The 19873-nt window shown below is 38.1% G+C and overlaps 1 protein-coding gene across 2 annotated transcripts in view; it reads right to left on the bottom strand.

The window, feature by feature from the left end:
- Positions 1 to 19873, bottom strand: part of ZDHHC17 (zDHHC palmitoyltransferase 17) — a 74984-nt gene that overhangs the window by 17751 nt on the left and 37360 nt on the right. The window contains exons 8-12 of one of the 2 annotated variants that reach the window (XM_083365141.1): positions 14933 to 15058; positions 14490 to 14632; positions 12723 to 12791; positions 11544 to 11625; positions 9889 to 9951 (exon numbers count right to left, since the gene is read on the bottom strand). In XM_083365141.1, the coding sequence (XP_083221267.1) occupies positions 9889 to 9951; positions 11544 to 11625; positions 12723 to 12791; positions 14490 to 14632; positions 14933 to 15058 (483 nt within the window). Of the gene's footprint in view, positions 1 to 9888; positions 9952 to 11543; positions 11669 to 12690; positions 12792 to 14489; positions 14633 to 14932; positions 15059 to 19873 lie in introns of both variants that reach the window. The other variant, XM_083365140.1, reaches the window with a different exon arrangement.

Here is a 19873-nt window from a genome sequence, read left to right as displayed (position 1 = left end):
AACCTAAAAAGCTAAGACTTTAGTAATGGAAAGAATTTTTTTACTCATTAATAATGAAGTCTTAAGGAACCTTATTGTTATCTAAAGATCAACTATTTACCCATGAATAATAAATGTTAAGTTACAAGAGGAAAATAAATCAAAGAGATAGTTTCAATATTATGCATGAACATAATTTAATCGAAACAAACGTTATATCATACATACCAATGAAGTAAAACATTAGTGTAGGAAGTACAAAATTAAGCTTTAATTTCTTAAACTAAAATTATATAAAGTGTCTCAAAACTATCAAGATTAATATTCTGCCACTTGTAGTGCCATACCCATTTTTAAAGTTCATAAATAGAAGTTGTTTTTTGCAGGAATCGTAGAGTTTCTGCAATAGTCCTACATACTTATTCACTCAAAAAGTACCCAAATCTGAAACATGATTGTGCTTTTCCTGCTTTAGTTCAAGGTTCAGGTTAATCTTAAACTCACATGCTGCATAACGAAACTCTACACAAAAACACAGTGCATATGATTTACTGAACTATAATAAAGCTGCAAAATTCATCTGTACTTGCTGATAGAAAGATACTTGTAGTTCATGGCTAATAGTTCACATTTAGACTATTCATACTGAACATTTAGGCGAGAAAACAAGATGCAGAAAGGGAACATCTACATGTCAATGAAACCCTGTAATAGTATGAAAGTTCCCTTGATGTAAAGGGAAAATGAAAGAAGCAGGCTTAAGACAGAAAATGTTTATGATAACCATCATCTGGAACCCAGTATGAAATATATTCTACATAACTGTAAAAGTACTGTAGTACAATATGGAGGTAGAATGAGGGCAATAATTTAACTGGTGGAATAAAAATGATAAATTAGCCACAAAAATAACATAGGAAAGTCTAGTAACAGTAACTGAATTGAATAGAGTATTTATTACAACTTATATGGTATTCCATTTCCAGAGATAGTGAGTGGTTTGTAACAAAACCATAAGGTTAAAAACAAAAATACAATTATGACTACTGAGTCCAATGTGCCACCATTCAGTGTAGCCCCCAAATGCATTTCATAAGAGCCATGTTTTGCTTTTGCTTATCAACAAACAGAGGATTCTGATACCTGAGGATGAGCTATTCAAAAAATAGGAGCTATCAATAAAAAGACTTGAATCTGGAATCCCTAAAATTGCATCTCTCAGTGGTAGAATCCCCAACAAGCCTTCGCTCCCAAATCTTATTGGGCAGTTCAATTCAACATGGAAAAGGTAGTTTCAGAGATACCAAGGTTCTGTGCCACGTTGTGGCAAAGTGCATCTTGAAATGTATCCAGAAGCTACCTGGCAGCCACCTTAGCTCTAACTGCAGTATTATTGCATGGGCAAACCTTGGTGCACCTATAATTATTCACCTGCTGCATGTTACATCATATAGCAGGCAGTCCCATGTACAACACATTGCACATGCAATAAATTGATGGCAAGGGCATGAGTGACTGTGAGAAAATCCTCGTGATCCAGGAAAGGCCACAAATTGAGCATGAAATTAAATGGTACAAAGATTCTCATGGCCACAGCCACCATCTGTTGTTAAAGTGAGAACCGTGACTGTTATCAAACATCCAACAATAATAGCCAACCATTTGCTCCTGATGGGACAATTTCTGTGAAAGAGCTGCTTTGTGATTGGAGTTCTTCTGGACTTATGGCTCCTGCAAAATAGCAATGGAAGCTGTGGCCTGATGGACCAACCAACTATGAGTGGGGTGCTCTTGTAACAGTGTCTCATTCCCAGATTACTGCTTGACTGAGTTACTACAATACATTCAATGGGGCTACTTTTGAACTGGTGCACGAGAAAATAGATTATCAGGTGGGGAAACTTGCTATGTGAGAATTACATGTATCCTTAGGCCAGGCATGTCAAACTGCTGGCCCACGGGCCAGATGCATCATGCCGAAACTGCACCCACCCCATTGCTGGCAATGGGGAAAAAGTCCCAATACGTCGCACGACGTCACGTGACATCGCAAGTTTGACATGCCTGCTTTAAGCTGTTGCACTGGCTGCACAAGCCTTCAGACCATATTCAAAGCGCTAGTTCGTATTTTTAAAGCCCTATATGGAATGGCACTAGAATATCTGAGATCATTTTACCAAGCATAATTTTGCCATTCTAGCCTGGCAATCCAAATTTATTTATTTTTTATTTTAATTCCATTTATATCCCGCCCTTCTCCGAAGACTCAGGGCGGCTTACAAGCTTAGCAGTAGCCTTCATTCTATGTATATGCCTGCTTATTAGGGCTTTCACACACACACCAAGCGGCATTATTACAAAGTCAGCTTAATTGCCCCCAACAATCTGGGTCCTCATTTTACCTACCTCGGAAGGATGGAAGGCTGAGTCAACCTTGAGCCTGGTGGGATGCGAACCTGCACTAATTGCAGGCAGCTGGTGTTACTTAAGGAGGCATTAGCCCACTGCTCCACCAAGGCTCTTAAAAGATGTGTTAAAAATCAACTCCTTTTTAAAATATTATTGTAGAGATGGAGGTCAAGGATATGAAGGGACCGTGTGCAGCAAACTGCCTGCCTTAGTATCCTGTTACCCGCATGTCTATGAGCTCATTCCAATTAGCACTGCCAAGGACTACCAGGAACCAGCTAGATATGAGACTCTGCCCTGGCTGGGATGTTCGGATGTTCTCTAAGATTGACTAGGCCAGGGAGTACACCGATAAACAATGCTTTTGCTGTGCATTATTTCCTGCTTGTTAAAACTGTATAAAAGACAATAAACTCTGCGTAGGCAGCCAGACATTTTGGGACACCCTGCGATGACTGGTCTTTGAATTCGACAGCTGGCGCCTGAACAGGGACTACAAATCTTTAAAAACAAATCAACAGGAACTTTCCTCCAGGAGAGCAACTTTCAACATATTTACCTTCGTCTGGAATAGACCCCAAGGTACCTTTGTCCTACGGGACCCCTCAGAGGTAAGTATGGGTTGCAATCTATCTCACCAACAGCAGCAGCATGTAGAGGAACGTCACTTCCTGCTACAAAAGTCAGGGCTTAAAGCACCTGAGGCAGAGATAAGGAAGCTTGTTGGAGAGATAGGGAAACATTGTCCTTGGTATCCGGAGCGTGGGACGCTCCATTTACATGACTGGGTAAAGATAGGGCATACTTTACATCTTGGACCCCGGGCTTCAGTTCAGATATTACATCTATGGATTCAATGCCGTCAAGCAGTGGAAAAATTTGGCTCTGATGCTTTGGCAGGACAATTGACCACAAAACCTCCACCTGATTATGATAAAATAAAAAATTTCCCCCCAAAGTCATCTTTAATTGGACCTTCAGCTCCTCATGAAGAGGTTAATTCTTCTGCTTCTTCACAGCCATTGTATACCCCCATGAGGCAAATTTTAGAGGAACAATTAGCAAAAAGGGGAGGGGGATGTAGAAGAAATTGCTGACGGGTCTGATCCCTTTGCTCCAGTTGCCACTCTACAAGTTTCTTCTGAATGCGCCTATCGAGCATTTGGAAAAGTGCCTGTTTCTGGCAAGTCTCATCAAGCCTTCTCTAATATCAGGCAGAAAGCTACCGAGCCATATCCTGATTTTATTAACAGATTACAGGATGCTTTACGGCGGCAGATAGACAATCTTGAAGCTCAGCAGGAGTTGTTGATGAGGTTGGCAAAAGACAACACTACTTCCGAATGCTGAAGGGCAATTATCGGTCTTGGGAACAATCCTGATTTGGCAGATATGATTAAAGTGTGTCAAGATATAGGTACAGCCTCTTATCAAACCAATTTATTGGCAGCCGCTTTATCACAAGGCAGCAAGCCTCAAGGAAAGTGTTATAACCAGGGCTTTTTTCCTCATAGAACGCTCAGAACGGAGTTCCGGCACCTTTTTAGGGTAGGCAAGGCAGGTTGTATGACATGTGTGAGTTCCGGCACCTTTTTCTTTTACAAAAAAGCACTGGTTATAACTGTGGAAAACCCAGTCATTTTAAAAGGGAATGTCGAAATCCGGGGGGGGGGGCATGTCTGCAGCATCTTGCAGCCCTTTCTATCAGAAGATGAGACCAAAAACAAAATGCCCAAAGTGTCAGAAGGGTTATTGGGCAAGAGAGTGTCAGTCGGGAAACGGCCGATTGGGTTGGTCTCTGACCCCGGTCCAAACAGAGACAACAAACCAACAATAGAAAACACTCCTGCAGCTACCAGAGGTAGTGCCGGCATTGATTTGATATTGCAGGAGGAAGTGAAATTTAAATTTCCTGGGGAGGTTCAAGTAGTTCCATCTCAATTATCAGGCCCTCTATCAAAAAATTATATAGGGCTTGTCCTTCCGCATTCAAGCATGGGTAAAAAGGGTATTTTTGTTATTTCTGGGGTGATTCGGATTATACTGGCATTATTTATGTTCAATTGTGGACCAATTTACCCCAAATTTTGCCCATTTACACTAGTCCTGCTCAACTCCTGAATTTGCCTTATTTTGTCCTGGCAGGGGGAAAGCCTAAAGACAGAGAGGAAGGAGGCTTCGGTTCTACTAACCCAGCCACTTCCGTCATAGCTACTGTTACTACCCCGATCAAATTTCAACGGCCCCGTCAGATCATTGTGCTGCAGGATAAGCCCTTTGAAGGAATTTTGGACACTGGAGCGGATGTTTCGGTGATCTCTGCCAAGCAGTGGCCTGTCACCTGGCCATCTGAGCTTTGTCCGAGTGTGTGGGGTGCAGGGGGTCGTCAAACTGCACGTCAAAGTACACAATTTCTTTCAGCCCATTTGCCTAATTCAGATTTGGTCATTCAGATCCATCCTTTTATCTTAGATATTCATGTCAGCCTTTGGGGACGTGATCTGCTCAGTAAATTGGGTGCCACCCTTACTTTGGAAGACTGAGGCTACTGCCCTTCCGCTAATTTGGCTAGTTAAAGAACCTGTGTGCATTGATCAATGGCCCATGTCACATGAAAAATTGGCGGCTCTTAATCAATTGGTAAACGATCAGCTGCTTGCTGGTCATGTTGTGCCTTCCGCTAGTCCGTGGAACACCCGTTTTTGTTATAAAAAAGAAAAGTGGTCAGTGGCGTCTCTTAAATGACCTTAGAGCCATCAATGCCTGTATTCAACCTATGGGCCCCTTGCAGTGCGGGATGCCCAACCCTAATTTGATTCCCCAAGATCATGAGGTAATGGTAATTGACTTAAAGGATTGTTTTTTCTCTATCCCCCTTTGCCCCCCTGACCAGGAAAAGTTTGCATTTACTGTGCCTGCAGTAAATAATTCAGAACCTAATAAACGTTATCACTGGACTGTTTTGCCACAGGGAATGTTAAACAGTCCTACTTTATGTCAGCTTTATGTTTCTGCAGCATTAGCTCCTTTTCGCAAGCATCATCCATGGGCTTTAGTATATCATTATATGGATGATATTTTAATTGGAGCCCCAAAGATACAACCCAATTGGCTTTCAGAAATACAAAATGATTTAGGTGTCTATGGATTGCAGTTTGCCCCGGAAAAGATACAATTGCACTCTCCCTATCTTTATTTGGGACATAAAATGTTACAATCTTACTCTGCTCCAGCTTTTCCTCACTTAAACTTATCCAGTTATTTCACTGGTAGATTTACAGCAATTGCTGGGTACTCTTAATTGGGTTCGCCCATATTTTTCCTTGCCTACAAATTTACTTATTTATTTTTATTTTTATTTTAATTCCATTTATACTTAGCCCCTTATTTGATTTATTGACCAAAGGAAAACAACCTGGAGATCTCATTGCAGTTCCCTCTGCAGCGCTGGCCACAGTTGAGAAAATTAACAATATCTTGAGCGTTCAGTTTGTGGATCGTATTCCTTATAGAGACTGTCAGTTAACTCTTTTGGTGTTTCCTACTAGCAAACTGCCTACGGGAGTATTAGCTGTATTAGAAGACAAGAAGGTATATTGTGTTGAATGGCTTTATTTACCTCATACCCCATCTCAAAAATGTTTTGCCTTTTATCCAGGCAGTTGCTGAATTAATAACTTTAGGACGCACTCGAGCTTGCCGCAGAAATGGGACCGATTTGATTAATATTGTTTTTCCTATTCCGAAATCTGACTTTCAATTTTATTTTCAGAATAACCTATCTCTTCAGTGTGCTTTAACTGACTATGTTGGCTGTATTGCATACCATTTGCCTAAAGATCCTCGGCTTGCATGTTTAATGACTTCTTCTTTTCCTGTCCGCCCATTGCTTTCATCTTCTCCGCTTTTGCGAGCTCTGTTTTTTCAGATGGAGGGCGAATGAGAGGAGCGATTGCTTACAAGGATTCTCATGATGATACACGGAAAGTGTCCTACACTGCAATACAGTTGTCTCCGCAACACTCAGAATTGTCTGCTGCTATTTTAGCTTTTTATACCTTTTCTCAACAGCCTTTTAATTTAATTTCTGACTCTCATTATGTGCGTCAACTTATTTTTAATCTTCCAGGTGCTTACATCACACCCAGGATTGACTCCAATCTCATGACTCTGTTTTTAACTTTGCAGCAACTACTACAAGACCGAAAGCATTTATATTTTGTTTCTCACATACGAGAGACACTCGTCTCTTCCTGGACCTCTTTCTGAAGGCAATAGTCATGCAGATACTGCTGTTCATGTTTTACCCACTTTGTTTTCAGATCCCTTCTTCAGTCACTCTTTTTTTTTTCATCAAAATGCCAGGGGGCTAGCACAAGCTTGCCATATTCCACTTGACCAAGCCAAGCAAATTGTTTCATCCTGTCCCAATGTTCTGGGGCATCCCCCTCGGGGGACACGGGAGTTAATCCCCATGGTTTTGCCTCTAATCAACTATGGCAAATGGATGTCACCCATGTTCCCTCCTTGGCTCCCTGGAAGTATATTTATTTATCTATTGATACCTATTCAGGAGCACATACCTTTGGTACCTTTGGGCCACACCTCAATGAGGGGAAACGGCTAATCATGTTATTTCTCATCTTTTTTCAGCCATTACTGCCTTGGGCAAACCCTCCTCTTTAAAAACTGATAACAGCCCAGCCTATTCTTCATCGGCCTTTTTGCAATTTTGTACAACCTGGAATATTGTTCTTACTCATGGGCTACCCTACAATTCCACAGGTCAAGCCATCATGGAACGTGCTAATCGGTCCTTTAAGGACTGTTTTCACAAACAAATAAAAAAGGAGGGATCTCGGGTACCCAATTTGTCGTGGGTAACACAACAGGTTAAAAAAGTTTTATTTACCTTAAATCAGTTGAAATCCTTTCAAAATTCGACCGCTTATCAGAGACACTTTCAACAGAAAACAAGTTTGCCTCCCCCTCTAGTATATTATCGGGCATTACCAGAAAAAACATGGTTAGGGCCGGTCCCTCTGATTACTTGGGGACGAGGATACGCTGCTGTGCTTGCTCCTACAGGACCTTTGTGGATTCCAGCACGTTGCGTCCGCCCAGCTAAGGATGTCGTGGCACTAGTCCCTGAATCTGGTTCAAGAAATGGCCAAAATGACTTTACAGATGGCACAGCAGCCAATATCTTGCCGGACCAGCCATCCAGTAATGTGGGGAGATGTGAAAAGTCTAACCACCAAAATGCAGGCAGTGCTGCAACAGCAGCATGTGGAGCAAACCCCCGAGAAGTTATGCACTGCCATTTTTACGGTTTTAACTGCCAATTCCTTAGCCATTATTTGTTTATGCTTGATTATTAATTGCTGCCCTTTAGCGACAGTAGCTGTCATCTCACCCAAACATTCACTTGAGCAGTGAATGAAGCAAAACCTATGGGTGCAGCTAGATAGCATCACACAAAATGAAGTCTTTTGTTTATCTGAATCGTATGACATGGAAAATTTGGTTTCTACATGTCTCGTCCCTGTTTGTACCCCTTCTGCAGCAATTCAAAACTTCACTGGCTTGAGCAAATTTCTATTGAATAAAAACTTTAACTATAGGACTATATCTAGTTTGGGGTTGACTGCCTATGATCTACCCCCTGATGTAATTGCTTTGCACATCCCAATAGTAGCAGTCCCTGAGAATATAACATGCGCAAAAATAGTTAATTGTACATCTTCAAGTAAAAAACCTCACTGTTTTCGTATTAGTTCACCTGTTTTAAATTGTACAGCTTTTGAGGAAACTTCAATTTTGCTCATGTTTGGCTCCCGCAAGGATGGTTTTTTTACATGTGGTCAAGAAACTTTTAATTACATTCCTGCTAATATTAGTGAAGCACACTGTTGCCTCAGCTGGTTGATTCCTGTTTTGCTTTCCAAACAGCAAATTCACTCAAACCGTTCTCGACATGGAGTCACGCTAGATAGCACTTATGACTCTGAAACAGCTTTACTTAATAAAGCAGAATACATAGCTTTGGCTATATCTATAGTGGGTGTGCCAGCGCTTGCTGCTCGCGCTCATCTTAACATTAACGCTGTTGCGTGTAATTTGGCAAAAACAATTAATGCTACTTCTATAGCTATTTCAGCAATCAACCACGAGCTGCAAGCTTTGCGTAAAGGTATTTTACAAAATCGTGCTGCTATTGATTATTTGCTTCTGCGTCAGCATTTGGGTTGTGAAAATTTTGAAGGAATGTGTTGTTTCAACCTTTCAGATGAATCACGAACCATCCAGCACCAACTCAATATTTTACAAAATTTGGCCCGATTTGAAAATTGATACTTTAGGATCTTGGTGGGAGAGCCTTTGGGCTTGGCTACCCACAACTTTATTGGGAAATGTCCTACGCTATTTAGTCATTATTTGTGCTATTTTGATTGGTGGGTGCTGTTTTGATCAGTGTCTCCCTTCCTTTTGCAACATATGTATCACAGCTTTTTGCCCTAAACCCCCTCCCACACTGCCTCAAGGTCAGGTATATGCCTTGTATAAGCAAATTCCAAGGATATTCCTCTCCTGATTATGACTCGTCCATTAACCCTTTTTACAAGTCCTTGGCTAACAAAAAAGAAAAGAGTGAGATGTAGAGATGGAGGTCAAGGATATGAAGGGACCCTGTGCAGCAAACTGCCTGCCTTAGTATCCTGTTATCCGCATGTCTATGAGCTCATTCCAATTAGCACTGCCAAGGACTGCCAGGAACCAGCTAGATATGAGAGACTCTGCCCTGGCTGGGATGTTCGGATGTTCTCTAAGACTGACTAGGGAGTACACCAATAAACAATGCTTTTGCTGTGCGTTATTTCCTGCTTGTTAAAACTGTATAAAAGACAATAAACTCTGCGTAGGCAGACATTTTGGGACACCCTGCAATGACTGATCTCTGAATCCAACATATTATGTTATTTTTTTCCTCCTAGTCCTAGTTCTAATCCTAGTGACTGTGAAAGGTATTCAAAACTAAATAAATAAATGTAACCCTAACCCTAACCCTGTAGTTTCATATGGATTTCTCTACAGAGATATTTATTTTGAAAAATCTTGAACTTCTGGTAGAGTCATCTGTCAGAATTTATCTATTTAATATGGGTTCATAAGAAAATGTTACATATATTTTAATTGAAATTTCTAACAAGAGTCACCTGAACTAGTTTTCAGATGTTGCAGCTTCATCAGTATGAAGACTCCAATGAGGAACCTTGATATCCTACTTTAAGTTTCATACCAACAAGAATACTGATACTGGTCTTTATGGTTTTCATATGTCTGAATTGTGAATGAACAGAGAAATGACTTATATTCTATGTGAATATATTCTCTTGCAATCCTAAAGTATACATTTATTTTTAAAACATTCAACATTAAAATATATAGTTTAAATACAAGTAAGTCGTGTCTGTATGTATTAGGGAAAAAGTATACTACCAAGCAGGTACTGCAGAATATACTGAGATCCAAGCTTCCTGTCTCTGCAAGTTCCACTATTGTCTGTAGAAAAATAAAACAAAAAACATATTAAAACTTTTAAGAACTGATTTTATATATACTATGTACATTTTTTATAAACAGTCATATTAGCATATAGACCAACTGAGTATCAGATAAGTAAATCAAATTGTGCAATTTCACTGCTGCTGCTTGGATGCCAAGCAATTAAAGCATGTTAACACTGACTCTAATCAGCTTTGTTTGTTGCTAGATTGGGCTCAATTAAAAGGATTGTTATCATTCAGTTCTACATTTATTTATTTATTTATTTTAATTCCATTTATATCCCGCCCTTCTCCGAAGACTCAGGGCGGCTAACAAGCTTAGCAGTAGCCTTCATTCTATGTATATGCCTGCTTATTAGGGCTTTCATACACCCCCCAAGCGGCATTATTACAAAGTCAGCTTATTGCCCCCAACAATCTGGGTCCTCATTTTACCTACCTCGGAAGGATGGAAGGCTGAGTCAACCTTGAGCCTGGTGGGATGCAAACCTGCACTAATTGCAGGCAGCTGGTGTTACTTAAGGAGGCATTAGCCCACTGCTCCACCAAGGCTCTATACATGTGTTGTATCTGTTCCTAGACAGACTGTCTGCACTTCTATGAGCCTCTTAAACATTTAGATCTCAGTTAACACAATATTGCTAAAGTTCATAAGCTCACAATTGTTTTAGTGATGGTCTCATAGTTATGATCAACATTACTATTGTTTTAAACTCTAACAATGGTTATTTACCATTCATTTTAACATATTGGGTGATGTCAGTATGGACTTTAAACTGTAAATTTAACCATTTTAATTATTTTACTACTTACTGCTAGTTTTGATATTAGTATTGAATATTTTTAAACTTTTGTGTTCTAAACATCAACTCTGGACATTTTACATTTAACCAACATTAAAAGGAATAGAATAATGTAACAATATACAAGAACAAGGAAATAAAAGTTGACAAACTGGACAGGAGCAAAAACAAACCCGTACTGCCTACAGGGGCCCTACAATCACTGCTATTAATCATGGAAATGCATTATAAAAATATTCAAGAACACAAATATTCAAGTAAAATATATGTGATGCCAGAAACCTTGCAGAAAAATAACTTCTAATCTAAATAACAATTCTGCCAACATTATAGGTGGTGAGTTGATTCAGTGACCTTTGCTAATAATTCTTCCCAATATTAGCATAAAAATGTTGCTGTTGTTTATCTTCATATATAAAAGGATTCTAAATAGTCCTTTTATATATCTTTATATAAAAGGACTCCATTGAGTCCTTTTATGTATCTTTATATAAAAGGACTCTACTGAGTCCCAATACAGAAAACTATGTCTTTTATAATGTGGTAAGAGAGAATAACCAAGTACCAAAGCTTCTCTGAGGAATGCATCTAGAGACAAGAAGATAAAAGTTAAGGAACTCAGCCCATAATCTCTCAGACAAGGAATGGAGAAAAGTCATCAACCTTATGATATGAGGCTGAAATCATACTATATTCAGTCAAGAAATAAACTCCAATCAAGAAAGGAACTGTTCAATTAAGAAACTACATTTCACTATTTATTAACAAATGCAAATTTTGTTACCTTTTTCTTTTGTTCTTCTGTGGCTTTAATTATTCCTGGATCTGATTTCCAGGACTTCCCAAAATTATAGAAAAGTGCAACACTATTAGCAAGAAATGGAAGGTGGATGAAGAGAAAATTGAGATGTACAATCATTAAGGAATGGAAATATATGTACAAATTAATATTACTGCTACTTTAAAAACATCAGTGTCCTTCAAAGCAATGTTTTCTTAATTAATTTAATTTACTTCTACTGGAGATACCAAAGAGTGTTTCTGATACATAAAACTGTCTCATAACTGGGCCTGAATCCTGACTGGAAGAGGTCTAGACCAGTAGTCTCCAACCTTTTGGACTCCGTGGACCAGCAGCAGTGGCGGCGGCAGCAGGGGGATGGTTTCGCTTGCACAACTTAGCTCCCACGCATTTGCAATGAAGCTTCACACACTTGCCTGCCACTTGCATAGCCCAGTTCCCAATGGGCTGTGGACTGGTCGGGGATAATCCAGACCCTCTGAAGCTGCCAAACAACCACCTTTTTCTATTACCTTCCCTAAGAAGGGAAGATGGGAACCTGGACAAAAATTGTCCAGGCGACTGAGATCAAGTGGTTTTTAAAAAAGGTTTACTAGTGGATGACTATCTGCTGGATTGCCTACACTCTCTTCCTGGTTCTATTCTAATCTTATTTCCTCCACCTGGGCCACTTCCACAACCATGCCTTCCATCAGGCAAGGCAGGCAATAATCCCCTCTTAATCACACATGGTAGCTTGCTTGAAATACAAAGGCTTTAGCCTCAGTAAAATTCCAGTGTAAAATTGGGTTGCCAAGGTTCTACTATTTTCAGCTCTTACTTAAGTTTACCCAAAAATCTCTACCAAATGTGATAATCAGTGTAAAAGGGAGAAAGCCTGTGGAATGTAGGAAAAGGAAGATACTAAAAGGAAAGATCCAAGAATTTCACAAGCCACTTTGGACAAATTTCATTTTGCCAGGTAAACTACATTTAGTGTTGTGCCTGGAATAATTTAAACCAATGATTTTATAGTTTTTTAAACCATTCTTACTTCTGTTGTATATTATCAAGGAAAATCTGCACTATTCCCTTATACAAATTTAAACAGTCTTTATGGCACAATTGCTGAGATCAAGAGAAAGGATATCATTCCAAAACCAGAAAAACCACGTCACATACATCCAAAATTTTGTTGCTAGGTAGATTCCAAGAGGCAGAGCACTATGCATAGAGTGATCAAAGAATGATCTGTAGGACAGAAAAACAACATCACATAATTGATTAGTATACATGCTACATATCCTTGCTTGCTGAAAATAGTTGAATAGTTGAATAGTTAAAAAGGTCATATAGGCTAAAATAAAAATCATTTCATTAGAAAAAATACATAATTTTGATAAATGCTTGCCAGGTTCACAAATTCAGAAATTGCATCTGTTCAGCCTGCAATCTTCACATGATATATCAATTAAGCCAATTTCAAAACTGGAATATACCATGACTGATGCTGGGAATTAACAATGTTATGATTAATTTGTCCAGCAAATAGATCAACACCAGCAACCATCTGGGTGAATTTTTAAACTTTTGTCCAGTGAAGCTTACAAATATTATGTCAATTTGCACACACACAAAAATTCCATGCATTCCCTCTTTCTAAAACAATCAATTAAAAAGTAAGAAAAAGAAGAATACTGAGAAGAGAACTAGACAGGAAAAGAAAGTATTCTTCAGATATTATAAAAAAAGGATCCCACTGAAAAAGCAGGGATAAATCCCATCCCACCACCCCCAAAATTGGGCTGAAATCTTTAAATAGTTATATACTTTCAAGAAGGGTAAGCACAGTTTGAAAGGAAAGGAGCTTATGCTCGTTTGTTCTCCATGGGTTTTAATATCTTTTTGTAAGGCTAAACAAGGATATACTGCTTGTCCTGAATGTACTGAAAATTTACATGACAAGAAAAAAAGAAAAATCTTTGCATTTGCCACTGCTTCTGCATTTTCATCTACAAATCCCAGATCTATTTTTGCCATTCTCCAAATGTAACAATAGCACACGCACATATACAATACATCTCACATATTATTTCAAAGGTTACTGAAGGAAAGACTATACTTCCTTAACTTAAACTCATCTGTATACAGGTAGCATTAAATTTTTCCTTGCTAATGATAAGCAGCACTCTAAAATTGTTTTCATTTTGAAAGTCAGAAAGTGAAAATTATTTTAAATCCTCACTCAGCCAAACTCAAAACAACACTTTTAAGTAAAAGCTACCTCAAAGAAGTTACAATAATTGAATCTTTTACTCTTATACAAAAAGAGCACAATGTTTGAAATATTAAATATTAATCTAACATGGGTTATATTTCTTATATTAGCAATAAACTGAATGCCATTAAGATTATATGGATGTAAGTAATCCTCTTTTTGTGACCCCTTAAAATTTTAAGATAAATTTTATCTTAAAATTTCCTTTTAAAGGAAATAACATTTAAAATAAAACATTATGCTATGGAAACAAGTGAAAAGTATTTTCCACAGCTACAAGAAAAGTATTTTAATTCATTAATAAAGACAGTTATGGCTAACAGACAATCAAATCAAAATTGTGAAAGGGGAATTACTTTTGATTATTTTTTTCACTGTCATGCTGCAAGATGAAATAATGATTGATATACTGATTGAACTGGTAAAGCTCCTATTGAAAGCTATATTATGAATGCCACTTACTGTAGCATCTAACATGAGCAAATATGAAGGTCAAAAGATAAGAACATACAAGCACATTTCCTTACATAAGACATTTAATGTTTTCCATCTTAATACTGATGTATAAAGAAAAATGAAACTCAATAAAACTAATTCTTTTCAAATGAAGCACCTTAATGTATCTGATAGTATATTACATAATAAGCAAATCAACTTTTGAGGGTACCTACTTGGAAAGAAACTGAACCATAGCCCAAACACCACCATACATTAGTCCTTTGATTAGCCAAGAATCAATATCAAGATCTGCTATAAATCCAACCAGCCAAATAACTAGGAATGGTGTTCCTAGCATCACCTTCTGACGAAATTCCTACAAAAAATTGTAAGTATTAGTTATTCTATTTTAAAAATGCACCACTGCAAAAGTATAATTTTTACTCAAACATTTCACAGTAATTTTAATTAAAAAGGATCAAAGAAGAACTACGTTCAGTGAAATATATGAGGCCTAGGTATGGCCAGTCACTTCACTACAGTAGGAAAAGTCATTATTAGAAAGTCAGTTTAAAAGATGCAAAAGCATAAGATTTCAAGTACCTCTTGACATCATCTCAAGAAATTACATGTCAACAAAACCCAAAATTTATCAGTTTTTAAATATTGTTTTCACCTTATCACCCCTCAGCTTCCTGAGAAAAGATGGATTGTCATAACCTTTTGCTTGCCTTGCCTCTTGTAGATGATTTATCATCCAAACATTTTTTCTTTGCTTTGCTAAATCAAGTGGTGATTCTCCCTATTAAAATATAAAAGATTTTAAATGATTTTAGATTAAAAGTAGAAAATATGTAATAATTTCATTTAACATATTATTTAAAAGTTTTAGATATATTAAACCAGTTCATTACATTATGTAGTTCACTAGTCTGGAACAAGAGGCTCTCTCACGTATTAACAAGCAGCAGAGGCAAAGAAAAAATCAATTTCATTAGCTAACAGGATTTAGCTAACAGATATGTTTTGTGTATTATCAATATCTCATGTAGATGTTTACTTTATAGATTAGATTGACCACAAATCAACTGGAGATTAAAGTATGTTTTAAGCATCATTACAAGTGATGTAATAGAATTCTACCCATCAATTTGCTCCCACCAAATGTTCAGATTTTTAACTAAATATATGTGCTAGTGCTTATATGTGCATTTGCACACCTAGATTCTGTCAGCAGGTTCTATGCATTTTATTGCATACAGATCACATATTCAAGAATTCTCATTTTGTAAAGATTAATCGAACAACTGAGCAATTGGAGTTTCTCATTATTTACAGATAGTTCTTGACTTACAATTCTAATTGAGCTTAGAATTAAGGTTGTAATTCATTGAAGTTGTAAGTTAAGGCATCACATGACTGGGCCTGATTTTTTGACATTTTTTGCAGCGGTCATTAAGCAAATGCAGTGGTTAAATAAATGCCACCAATGATAAGCAAATCAATTTTGCCAAAAACTAGAAGTAAATGCTCGAAACCTGGAAAAAAAACTTACAAATCCCAGCCATCTCACCATAGAACAGCAAACTGCTGTAAAGATGAGCCAGTTGTCAAGCACCCAAAATACAATTACATGACTACAGAGGATGGGGGCTGCAGCCATCGTAACATGTTGTAAGGCGCTTTTGGAGGATCTGTTTAAGCTTCAAATAGTCGCTATATGACCAGTTGTAAATTAAAGACTACCTGTTAATATTAGCATGAAAATTTAAGCTGTAAGAAATGTTTTAGTTTTCAAAATCATTGCTATAACAGATATAAGAAATAAAATTAATGAATAATTTTCATTCTTCCTTTTGAGATACACTACATTAATAATGTGTCCTGATCACTTTAATCTGCAAGTGTCATAAATTTTGCACAATGTAACAAAATGTTATCAGATTGTGGCAATTTCTTTATATAATTCATCATGAAATACAGAAATCCTTCCAATGCCTAAAAAATTAAAATAAACCTGCAATACATTTTTTTGTCAGAGACTTGGACAAAACAGTAGACCTCATTTACACCTAAAGGAAGAAAAGTTCTTATGGAACAGAGGAGGCAAAGGACAACCAACTGAAGGTACCTTCAGCTCCAGTTTTGCACTCCTCCTCTCTTCTACTGAAGGTAACTCCCCTCCTAAACAAATATTCATGGAGGCTTGAAAAATGGTTGAATCCTCCATCGTTTGGCCCCCGCCTAAAAAAAAATGAAACAGTACCAGAAACTGAAAATTTACCCCGAAAAGGCATAAATCCTTTGAAACAAAGTACAAACTGCAAGGATTACACATATGTATTCCAGCATCAACAGAAACAAGATATACTGAAAAGTAGATAGTTAATTTCTATTGACAGGATTTGAACACAAAAACCCTGTGTAGTGGTATGAAAATCTTAGCCAACAAACCATTATGAGAGACTGTAACAGAAGTAAAAATCAGCTCATAGTATTTTATGGTTCTTAGGAGTTTCATTCCATTTCCACTATGCATTTAAAAGTACCTCCCCAAATAGCTTAAGATCCAGAGATATTGGGAGTTTACCCCTCCCTTGAAACATCACATGCTTCAAGGAAATCATTGCTTATATAATCTGGATATGCCAGATTGGACAAAGCCAAACTAAGAGAACCTCCATCTTTCTCTGGTTCACCTTTCCATTGTGGTTCTACCTAAATACAATTTCAGACCATGCAAATATAATAATACTTTAATAACTTAATTGCTTTGGTCCCTGAAGACAAAATAGAACACTGCAACAACTTAGCCCCAAAGTGTGTTAACTGGAGGATGACGTTTTCTACAAATGTGGATGTTTCCTAACTAGCCTACTAGAAAGGACAGAAAATAGAAAGGACAGTTCAATCTCCTGCTACTTTATTTTAGTTACAGAAAATATTAGAGAAAAGAAGCAGAAATCAATAATCTATGAACTTCTAGAGCAGCAGGAAATATTAGTACTGAAATATAAGTCTGAATTGCAGTTTTTCTTTTCTACCTCATTTTTAATATCAGAACCTTGCATTTGAAAGCATGCGAACAGAGCCAGGTTAAGAAGGAAAAAGGAAGCATAAATAATGCAAGTCCAATTACCTGACAGAACTCTTAATCTGAATCACAAATGCATTATAGAAGGATGAAAATAATTGTCCTCTTTCTCACCCATCCGGTTAAAAGTAGATATATTTATTTATTTGTATCCTGCCTTTATTATTTTTACAAATAACTTAAGGTGCTGCATATATCCAACACACCTTTCTCCTCCTATTTTTCCTACAACAACCACCCTATGTGAACCTTGTGATCTCTAAAGCTTTCTCCTTCTGTTATGTATTCAAGATGGACAGTGATTTTATATTTTTTTATATATATAATTTTTATATATATATATATATATATATATATATATATATATATATATATATACACACACACACAATCAAAAGGGACGCGGTGGCTCAGTGGGTTAGGACGCTGAGCTTGTCGATCAGAAGGTCGGCAGTTTGGCGGGTCGAATCCCGAGTGCTGCGTAGCAGAGTGAGCGACTGTTACTCGTCCCAGCTTCTGCCAACCTAGCAGTTCGAAAGCACGTAAAAATGCAAGTAGAAAAATAGGGACCACTCCGGTGGGAAGGTAACAGCGTTCCGTGCGCCTTTGGCATCTAGTCATGCCGGCCACATGACCACGGAGACGTCCTCGGACAAGCGCTGGCTCTTCGGCTTTGAAACGGAGATGAGCACCGGCCCCTAGAGTCGGAAACGACTAGCACGCATGTGCGGGGGAACCTTTACCTTTACCTTTATATATACAATCATGGCCGAAATTGTTGGCACCCCAGAAATTTTTCCAGAAAATCAAATATTTCTCACAGAAAAGTATTGCAGGAACACATGTTTTGCTATACACAGGTTTATTCCCTTTGTGTGTATTGGAACACAACAAAAAAAGGGAGGGAAAAAAGCAAACTGGACATAATGTCAAACAAAACTCCAAAAATTTCTGGGATGCCAACAATTTCGAGCATGACTGTATATATATACAATCATGGCCGAAATTGTTGGCACCCCAGAAATGTTTCCAGAAAATCAAATATTTCTCACAGAAAAGTATTGCAGGAACACATGTTTTGCTATACACAGGTTTATTCCCTTTGTGTGTATTGGAACACAACAAAAAGGGAGGAAAAAAAGCAAATTGGACATAATGTCAAACAAAACTCCAAAAATGGGCTGGACAAAATTATTGGCACCCTTTCAAAATTGTGGATAAATAAGATTGTTTCAAGCATGTGATGCTCCTTTAAACTCACCTGGGGCAAGTAACAGGTGTGGGCAATATAAAAATCACACCTGAAAACAGATAAAAAGGAGAGAAGTTCACTTAGTCTTTGCATTGTGTGTCTGTGTGTGCCACACTAAGCATGGACAACAGAAAGAGGAGAAGAGAACTGTCTGAGGACTTGAGAACCAAAATTGTGGACAAATATCAACAATCTCAAGGTTACAAGTCCATCTCCAGAGATCTAGATTTGCCTTTGTCCACAGTGCGCAACATTATCAAGAAGTTTGCAACCCATGGCACTGTAGCAAATCTCCCTGGTCATGGACAGAAGAGAAAAATTGATGAAAGGTTGCAACGCAGGATAGTCCGGATGGTGGATAAGCAGCCCCAAACAAGTTCCAAAGGAATGCAAGCTGTGCTGCAGGCTCAGGGAGCATCAGTGTCAGCGCAAACTATCTGTCGACATTTAAATGAAATGAAACGCTATGGCAGGAGACCCAGGAGGACCCCACTGCTGACACAGAGACATAAAAAAGCAAGATTACAGTTTGCCAAAATGTACTTGAGTAAGCCAAAATCCTTCTGGGAAAACGTCTTGTGGACAGATGAGACCAAGATAGAGCTTTTTGGTAAAGCACATCACTCTACTGTTTACTGAAAACGAAATGAGGCCTACAAAGAAAAGAACACAGTACCTACAGTGAAATATCGTGGAGGTTCAATGATGTTTTGGGGTTGTTTTGCTGCCTCTGGCACTGGGTGCCTTGAATGTGTGCAAGGTATCATGAAATCTGAGGATTACCAAAGGATTTTGGGTCGCACTGTAGAGCCCAGTGTCAGAAAGCTGGGTTTGCATCCGAGATCTTGGGTCTTCCAGCAGGACAATGACCCCAAACATACGTCAAAAAGCACCAAGCAAGACCGTGAATTTGACTTTACGATCGTCCTTACCCCAGTTGTTAAGGTAGTAATCCCCACCGTCGTTCAGTTAGTAACACGGTTGTGAAGGGAAGCTGGCTTCTGTGCTGGTTTTCTTTGTCTGGAGATTGCAAAAAAGGGGGATCACGCGAGCCCAGGACTCTGAGAATTTTAATTTGTAATTTTATTTAATTGGGTTTTAATTGGAGTTTAATAGGGGTTTTATTTATTCAAGGACTAAATTTAATTATTTTAATTGTTCTTAACTTTTGTAATGTGTATTGTTCTTTTAAATTCCTTGTGAACCGCCCTGAGTCCTACGGGAGAAGGGCGGTATATAAGTCCAATAAACACAAACACAAACACCCAGAA

The sequence above is a fragment of the Vipera ursinii genome (assembly GCF_947247035.1).
Source record: "Vipera ursinii genome assembly, chromosome: 6".
Lineage (NCBI taxonomy): Eukaryota > Metazoa > Chordata > Lepidosauria > Squamata > Viperidae > Vipera > Vipera ursinii.
Note: the sequence above shows the minus strand (reverse complement) of the source record. Positions and strands in the feature narration are given on the sequence as shown.